Consider the following 9276-nt stretch of genomic DNA (forward strand, 5'->3'; position numbering starts at 1 on the left):
GATGATGAACCGTCTGTTTACTGCAAAACCGCCTGTGTTTTGTTCCTTTCTTTCCAAAATGTCCTCCTGGGATTTTGACCTGTGAAAACCTTACTGAGTCTCTTACAACAGTATTTGGTACAATTACTTTACTCATTTTTTCTCCACCACAAAAACTACAATACTCATTTTTTTCTCCACCATAAAAACTAAAAAAAGATTTGAACAACCCCAGGACTAAAACTTGAAAAAAATAGTGATGAAACACTATGCACTAAAATGGGACGAAATCAACAGGATTTGACCTTAATAGTGCACGGGGGCAACGATGTGAATGTGTCGGACCACATGAATTTTCCTTCAACTAGGCCGACCAGGCCAGTACAAATAAATACAATAAAAATCAACATGTTTTTGTTTTTTCAATATTTAAAATTCATTATTCAATATTTTATGTTTTAACCGCTTCAATTAATCAGTCGCCGATTCACTGCTGATATTTTTGCTGCACACTTTTTTGTGTGTCATGTTAGCTCTTCCCCATGAGGAAATTCTTGTCTCGGACAAGCCAGACTGGATTTTTGTTGTTGTTAAGAGACCAGTGCGAATCTGCTGTTTTTTAGGATTGGCCCGGCCGATATTCAGCATTTTATTAATATCGGTTTGTTTCGATGGCTGCTTTATTAAAAAACTGTTTGGTTTTTTTGCTCCGACGGGCGCTTTTCTCATTAAAAAATTGGAATTGAGTTGTTTTCATTTAACTTTATAAGACAGAATGTTGAGCTTGGGGCCACGATGCACCTTCTGTCAGAATTTTAAAACAAAGTTGTCTATTTTCTAAGATCTAAAACCCCTTTAATCATAAAATCTGTTAATAAACATGTGCTTAAAGGCATTTAAGCAGTCAAGTGCTGGAGTTTTTATTCTAAAAAAAATTGACGCCAACTTTTTTTTTCGGCTTCAAATATCAGCCTCCCTGACTACCGATAATCGGTCCCAGTATCGGCTCTGAAAAAAAGCATATGGGTCTATCTACTGTTTTTCAACTTCATTAATGTGATAGATAGTAAGAAGCACTTGGGCATTTTAGGAGAGGGAGGCATTATTATGACATCCATCATGTGCATTATAAATTCTTCTATACATTTTTATTTTTTAACACATACAAAAATTTTATGTTTTGCAAGATTTTTTGCAGAATCTGCAATTGAAGGCAGATGACATGAAAATGCAGCGCATGTCCCAAATCAAAAGGAACCTCTGAAGGCTGTATTTGAAGGCCAATGACCACTTTGAAAAGCATTTGAAGGCCCATGACGGAAAGTTAGCCCAAATTGCAGGATATTTCAAAGGCTGCACTTGAAGGCCAATGCAGAGTCAATGGCACCTTCAGTGGCCTACATCGGAAGCTTGATGATGACGTTAATAAAATTCGTAAAAGCTCCCCTCAAATGTGGCCTCTGAAGGCAATAGTAAGATACAAACGTCACAAATCCAAAGCTCCTTCAAATTTGTCCTTTCAAGGCAACATTTGAAGACTAATAAACACTTCACCTAAAAGTATTTAGAAAAGAAAAATGTGAATTTTATGTGTTGTCACATTTTATTTTCTTTCATTATTGGAATCTGTTAAATAGTAATTGTAGTGCATTACCTTCTGAGGTGAGAGCTGCTCAAACTAGTGCTCTCAAACAGGGGAAAATCTCCTCTTTCTTGCTGGTTCCATCGCAAAAAAGAAGCTCGTCAAATTAAATGCCAAAAAGTAGCGCAATAAGGGACCCAAAAACGCAAAAAGTGAAGGGGAATCCATAGTGTTTCTTTGCCGCTTTTATTTCAAACTACACTCAAACCTAGCGAATCATTTCCTGAATCAGTCACGTGGTACATCCGCTTCGCGGGGCTTCAAACGTCACCACGTACGTCATCGAAGGGGGCTGTGGATCAGTGGGGTTCTTGGCGGGCCTGCTGCGTTGGGTTGGGGGCGCGGGCCGCGTTGGGGTGGGGGGCACTCCTGCCCCCGGGTTTGCTCTCCGGCCGGTGGCCCCTGCGGGGCCCGGGGGTCGTCCTTTGGCGCTGCCGCGGCCTGAGGGGCCCTGAGGTGTTGCGCTTTCTCTGTCCAGGCGGGGGTCGACGGCTCCCCTCTTTGGTGGAGATTTTCATGCACGCCAGATCCACCACACCAGCATCTATCGGAACTCAGACACAATCTTCCTCAGGTCATTGAATCGGTGGAGGCTGGTATCTGTGGATCTCACTCTGCTTCATCTATCCTTCCTTTCCTCAGTCTCTCCTTTGGTCTCTTGAGGTCTCCCTGATTTGTTGAAATTTAGATGTCTCTGGGGTTGGTAAAGGACTCTGGTTGGTGGTGTCTGGCCGGTGCTGGATTTCACTTTCCTTTCTTTTCTTTGGTCCTTCCTCGGGTCTCCTGACGGCCTCACGACTCTGGCTGGAAGTGTTCGGTTTAGGTGAACGGTATGGGATTTTTTTAAAAATAGGTTTTAGGTGAACTAATGAATACACACACACTCTGCGGCTGGTGAATAAATAGGCATGGAGTAACATGTATTTTGTTATGTCTAGAATTAAAATGATAGTAAAATGTTATTTAAATAAAAAACATTTATTGGCACAAAATAAACAAGTTGTACTAATAAACAGTACAAAGCATAATACTTGGGTAAAGCTTATAAAGCTTTTTAAGGCATCTATGTAACAATAAACAACGTGATCCATTCCTCAGCAAAGTCTTAGCTCATTTTCCAGTCCAAATATCTTGGCCTTTAATGTCATCAGCTCACTCTGGACCTTCTTTGTCCTCGTGTTGCTCTCCCGGACCTCTTGCAGAATAGCTAAGTCCTGGTTGGGCCCAACATTACGCGTAACCTGAGAATACATACAGATATGCTTAAACATACTGTACTGTAAATTTACTAACATCTAACCACACAACCATTTCCCTATGTAGAGAAAACAATCATTCTCTCATCTTTCCATTTTCAATGTTGTCTGTCCTTCCATCTTTTCACCTGTACAAGCTGTTTTTCCACATCTTTGAGTTTTTGCCTTAGTTGCCTGAGGTCTGTCTTGAAGCCCTCCACCTCCAAAGTTCTCCTCCTCCCCAGCGCCTCATAACGCTGAGTCATCAGCTTAAGACGCTCAGCCATTTTTTCCGAACGTTCCTGTGCACATCAAAGATTACTAAAGTGAGCTGAGGGTTGTTCGCAACACAGTGGAATCTTCTTATTACTTGTACAATTCAGAATGAGTTGTAATTTTCAAAGTTCAATGATTGTCATACTTGACTGTGACATTCTAATTCTAAAAGAATCAGCATCAAAAGGGTGTTCGTTAAGGATGCACGATAATGCTATTTCAACAAATACCGATAAACCAAGAATTTAGAAAGTGTCAGTGTTGATAACCGATAAGTAAGTTGATAATTGTGTGCAAAATTAATTAAAAATTAAATAAAAATAAAATTTGTTTTGTCATTAAAAGGACTTACTTTTGGGTCTCTGATGTGAAAAAAAATCGGAATTGTACCGTTCACACTGCATTAAAAAAATCAGATACTTGTGAAAAATTGGAATTGAGTTGCAGTGTGAACGCAGCCTTATTGTGCTTCAGAGTACACGTTCCAAAAACATTCATGATATTCATGATGCGTTCACTGACGACTTAAACTGTCAATTGGCGTTAATGTGAGTGTGAAATTGTGAATGGTTGTTTGTCTGTCGGTGTCCTGAGATTGGCCGGCAATCATTCCAGTCTGTACACTGCCTCTTGCCCGAAAATCGGCTGGAATGGGCTCAGTCATAACCCTAACGTTTAGAAAATGGATGGACGTTCTGTAATCTAAAAGAAATAAAAATAAATTCAGGGGTTCACCAGCATCTTAACTCATTCACTGCCATTGATGGCTAAAAATGTCAAAAGTCATGCGATTAATTACGATTTAAATTTTAATCACCTGACGCCCCCAAATTTTAATCTTTTATTTTTATTCATTCAATGCGATTGACGGCTATTAACGTCAAAAATTCATTTAGACTATTTCTATTATTTTAACACCCCCCCCACTTTTGTTAACAAGAGTATGAAAACCTAGAATTTGTTTTCATTGTACATTTAGAACAGATATCAAATTTGTGATTAATCGTGAGTTAACTAGTGAAGTCATTTGATTAATTACAATAAAAAAAATTAATTGCCTGCCGCCCCTATTTTTTCAAATATTAAAAAAAAGAAAGAATTTATGGCAGTGAATGAGTTAATCAGAATGTCATGTTTAGACTAGTAAGGTCACATATAACATATTGTCAAGAAATGTTTAAGGTTGCCTTGAGTTAACTAGTGAAGTCATAAGATTAATTACAATATTTTTTTAAAATTAATATATATATATATATATATATATATATATATATATATATATATATCTTTTAATGAATTTATGGCAGTGAATGAGTTAAACAGATTCTGTTTGACTGTATTAAGAAAGCTTGTGTGTTTGAGCATTAATAAAATGGTTAGACAAATCTGATTTATTCTTATTAAATAATGGATGGATGGATGGCTAGGAGAGCCATTAAATACCAGTACCTTGAATATTTCCCTGCCAACCTCCCCCTGCTCCCTGGCCTGGGCCAATTCTGACTCCAGGGCAACACACTGTCCCCTGTACATCTCTGCCGTACGGTGGGATTGCTTCATTTCCTCCTGCATTGCCTAAAAAGATCAAATAGCCCACATGGAGACGTTTTCGTTTGAAAATAGAGGGAGGATCTTTCGACATTCTAAACAACATCTACGAGACATACTTTTACTTCTTCCTTATGTTTCCGCCTTAAGTCGCCCTGCGGGCTGAGCCGAGTTGGACCGCCGCAGCCAACAGGTTGCAGCGTTCGCCCCACCTCCGCTCCTCTTTTGGGACCTTCGTTGCTCGTGCTCAGATCGCTGATGAGGCGCTCCTTCTCCAACATCCATTTCTTCTCCTGAGTCTTTGCTTCATATTTTAGCTTCAAGAAATCTTTGGTGCTTTCGTAGAGCAGGTTCTGCGTTCGCTGTAGCCTGCGATGTTACGCGAGAACACACTCGCTGATTCATCTGGACGTTAAAACAGAACGATAAAATGATCAAAAGTCTGACTTGTCTGTCAAAGCGGTGATGTGGCACTCAAATCTGTGCCTTTCGGCTTGTGCCTCCTCTTTTTTCATCTGTCGGTCCTCCTGGAGTGACTCAACCTGCTCTCTGGCCAGGCGGGTTTGTTCCTCCATCTGGGCCTGCAGAGCTTCCACCTGCGGCCACAAAATAATCAATATACAATGAAAACGACGGCAAAACAGTATTTGGATACAAGCGGAAAATGTGTCCCTTACCTGTAGTATTAAAGTATGATTGTCTGTCTTATATTTTTCCAAATGATCGCCCGTTCCCCTTTCTGCAAATTTTGCTTTTTTAACAGCTTCTGCGAAGAGAACATGAGAGTGGCATAATAAAAATAAAAATTCGACTTCCTTTTGTTTGCATTTTCTTTACTGAATTAAAAATGACAACAGAGAGCAAGAAGAACACATAACTCCACTTTTAACAAATCACATCTGTTAGTGTGAGATGAGAAGTAAATGTCATCACAAAACTGTTTTCAGACCTCGACTGGTCACAGTGGGCTTTAAACTTGTTGGCCTCAGATTGAGATGATCACCCAACTCCTCCTTCTTCTGTTTGATCGCCACCTAGGTGTAAGATTTGACACACTTTATTAGTCATAAAAATGACAACGCGCAAACCTGAAGAGATCAATAGAGAAGTTGTGGTAAAAACACTACAATTACCAGACAATTTAAAAAATATATATTTTGGATGATTTGATTAATTTTATCATCATTAATATCTTATATGATGAAAAAGTGTACCTTGTGAGGAGGCTCCCGCATGAAATATGTGGTTTCTCCTTCATCAGAACCCACCATTGAAAGGAGGTGTTGAATTTTCTTTCTGTCCTCCAGCTCTCTATCCAACAGAAAATAGATGCAAGGATGGTTTTGAGAATTAGAAAAGCTGACAAAGAATAACAATGACCTAACTCCATTTTTGTTTCACAGCCACCAAACAATTATAAAAGAAACAATTAGTCATGTTCTTAGCATTTTTAATGCTAATTCTAATTATTAATCCGCAAAATAATGATTACGCTTCCACCATGCTCCACCCACATGAAATGGCACATACAAAAAAGTTTAGCAATCTAGTGTGACACAAGTCTTGGATAGTTGCTTCTTTGGGGCTCGTTTGGGCACATTTCGGAGGAGTTAATTACATTTCAACAACCAGTTATATTTCATTACATCCCCTCTGCTAATGAGCTGGATAGGGGTTCATTATTAATGTTCTTCTTCTTCTTCTTCTTATTCAACCCCATGAGTCAATGTGAACTGGAACTGTCAGAGCCCCAGATTCATATCGGCAGCTTCCATTTGTTTCTCATTCTCCCTTAGTAGCCTCACAAGTAGCCTGCTAAAGAACAAACGGACGGACAAACAAACCCAAATGCAAAGTTCCATGAATTATGTTCACGTGCAGGGGTGTTCGATTCGGCAATATATCGCGATATTACAGCGCGCAATTCTCAAATCGATTTGATATGCGGCCGAATCGATTTTTAAACATAAATTTTTAATGGGAATATTCAACTTAACGTCTTACTTAGGGTTAGGATTCATACATTAAGCATGGAAGAATGTTATATTAATGGAACATTAAGCCTTAATATTTGATTTCAGTGCTGTTCAAACATGAAACAGACTGCAACCTGTTTGTTAAATGCAGTGGCTCATTTTCAGATAAATAAATACATTTTCATACAAATCTTGCAGTGTACATTATGATTAGTATTTTCTAAATTTGAGTTAAAAAAATCGCAATGATCAATTATAGATTTGCATCGGGATTAATCGGCATTGAATCGAATCGTGACCTATGAATCGTGTTACGAATCGAATCGCCAGGTCCTAGGCAATTCACACCCCTATTCACGTGTATTAATAGTTCATGCTTGGTGGAGATCTGTGCTCTACTTAGGGTGTATTCAGACCTGCACTGTTTGGTCCACTTTAAACGGACCAGAGTTCGTTTCCCACGCTGATCCGGACCTTTTGTGCAGGTCTAAATACACATAAACAAATCCTGGTGCGAACCGAGACCCACTTTTCTTTTTTTAAAGGATTTTCTGCTCTGAATACACCCTTACAATTTCATGTCGAAACTGGTGTCAGGGACAAATTATTTCAAACATTCCAGGGGGCGCTACTGAGTAAATTTTGAGGGCGATGGTGTGATGGGGATAAGCATTGAATGACTCACCAGTAATGTGTCACTTTCAGTTATAAAGTGACACAAGTATTGCAAAGTTGGTGTCTGTGTTGTATCACAAAACTTCTATGTCATTATAATATCTTTTTTCACTGTGCATTATTATTAGACATTCAGTATTTACACATTTTAGCGAAGATTTGCGGCACTTAGCTCACTCCCCGCCGCCTGTCCAGAGGTACCATTACTATGAAATTGATCTGTCAAAAGTAGTGTGGATCGGAATAAATTTAAAAAAAGACACTAAATACGCGCTGGGGAGCTTTTAGGCATGTTAAGGCATCAAAATAGGCTATTCTTTTGTTGAAAAAATCATAACAAAAAGCGATTTCAAGAGGCCAGAATAACAATAACTTTGATTTGTACACTGCCTTTCAAAGGGACGCATGGATGTTTTTTTTTTTAAGAATGTTTGGTGTGCTTTTGCTCCCACCTGATCTTTAGTCGGTCATTTTCTGCATGAAGCCGCAGAGACTGTTCTCTTTCTTGGTAGAGGTACACCTGCATGTCACTCAGTGCATTCTGCAGCTCCGCAATCTCTCCTTCACGCTGTCGCAAGTCACCCTGTAGCTTATGCTGTCACGAGGTGTAAAAAAACAGAGATATGACTTCACTAAGGAACACGTCATTCATAACATCAAAATCAATAACCCATCTATTCGGATCACCTGGTCCTCTATGATGCTCTTGTACTTTTCCAACATCTTCAGCAGCTGCCCATGCTCCCCGTCAAACTGGGCAATCTTCTCCTTGTAGAACTCCAACAGTTCCCTGGAGGGACGAAGGTGCGCCAACCGCTCATTAATAGGGAGAAGTGGGGAGTCTGATTCCTTACCAGAATTAGGCCCACAGACACTGGATCAGTAAAAAGAAAGACTTGCCAGGGCTTAGGAATGGAATACTTCTGTATACTAGTACTATGTGATCCACAGACACAAAAATATAGACTATTATATTATGTAGACATATCCATTAAGTGAGACCAAATCAAGGCAGGGTATTACTAAAGGATACATTAAAGGTATGTAACCTACTGTATTATATGGTCCTTAAAACAAACCCAACAAAAAAAAAAACTATTTACCTGTGTGCCATTGAAGGTTTTTGAGGCGATCCCATCCTGAGGCAAAACTAAAAATATGAGAAAATAAAGTGATTGCTTCATTGCAATTAACACATCAAAAATCCACGCACAGTTCTAAATGCACAATTAAAAGTGGAAAGGTTACATTTCATTAGCATTGGAAACTGACTTTTTGATACACATTTGGTATTTAAACTGATCTCTAACGTTCTCAACTATCCATTTTATGTAGCGCTTATCCTTATTTGGGTCAGGGAGTTGAAGCCCAATGCAGCTGACTTGGGGCAAGAGGTGGGCTACACCCGTGGACTGGTCACCAGCAAATGGCAGGAACGCAAACTTGTATTTATCAGTTTAACATTGACTGAGGAGGGCGGAATATAATTTACTTCCATGAGGGAGCGGGACTTTTGAAATACTATACTTTGACACAAGAGACAATTTCAGCGTGTGCTGTTCAAGCATTTGTCTTACAGACATGTTGATTTTGCAGATACGTTGTTTTGCACTTAACGGTACCAATAAGCATATCACTCACTGTAATTCATGCAAAAAGTGGTACTGTGATCGTCTACATTGGGTGCGTGTTTAAGATAAGAATTATGGTGCACAAAAAGGCATCTTCATTATTAGGAGTAATACTAAGTCATTACTCAAAACTTCACATACCCTGGTGATGTTCTGTTGTCTCCGAGTGCTGTTCGTTGCGATTGTAGCAGTTTAAAACCCGGAAGTTTACACTTTTTCTCCGCTGTTGTCATTTCCGGCAGACTGGGATCGTTTAGTGCATTGCTGCCCTCCACTGGCCAGATGATTAGCACGCACATCAGAGCAAACCTGCC

At 39.4% G+C, this 9276-nt stretch overlaps 1 protein-coding gene across 2 annotated transcripts; it reads right to left on the reverse strand.

Annotated features, from left to right (window-relative positions):
• Nucleotides 1-2486: 2486 nt before the first annotated feature.
• On the reverse strand, nucleotides 2487-9175 carry ccdc77 (coiled-coil domain containing 77). Of its 2 annotated transcripts, XM_077568223.1 has the most exons (12): nucleotides 9104-9175; nucleotides 8435-8481; nucleotides 8019-8121; nucleotides 7784-7926; nucleotides 5895-5991; nucleotides 5630-5714; nucleotides 5358-5446; nucleotides 5128-5276; nucleotides 4800-5049; nucleotides 4582-4707; nucleotides 3006-3158; nucleotides 2487-2862 (listed from the first exon to the last, which is right to left on the reverse strand). In XM_077568223.1, the coding sequence occupies exons 2-12, from the start codon at nucleotides 8467-8469 to the stop codon at nucleotides 2716-2718; spliced, it is 1377 nt and encodes a 458-aa protein (XP_077424349.1). In that variant the 5' UTR covers nucleotides 8470-8481; nucleotides 9104-9175; the 3' UTR covers nucleotides 2487-2715. The 2 variants fall into 2 exon arrangements, 1 of the variants encoding a protein (XP_077424349.1); XR_013294480.1 differs by lacking the exon at nucleotides 2487-2862 and having other exon boundaries at nucleotides 3032-3158; nucleotides 3485-4707.
• Between the last annotated feature and the right edge of the window lie 101 nt (nucleotides 9176-9276).

Source organism: Vanacampus margaritifer, chromosome 6, assembly GCF_051991255.1.
Source record: "Vanacampus margaritifer isolate UIUO_Vmar chromosome 6, RoL_Vmar_1.0, whole genome shotgun sequence".
Taxonomy (NCBI): Eukaryota; Metazoa; Chordata; class Actinopteri; order Syngnathiformes; family Syngnathidae; genus Vanacampus; species Vanacampus margaritifer.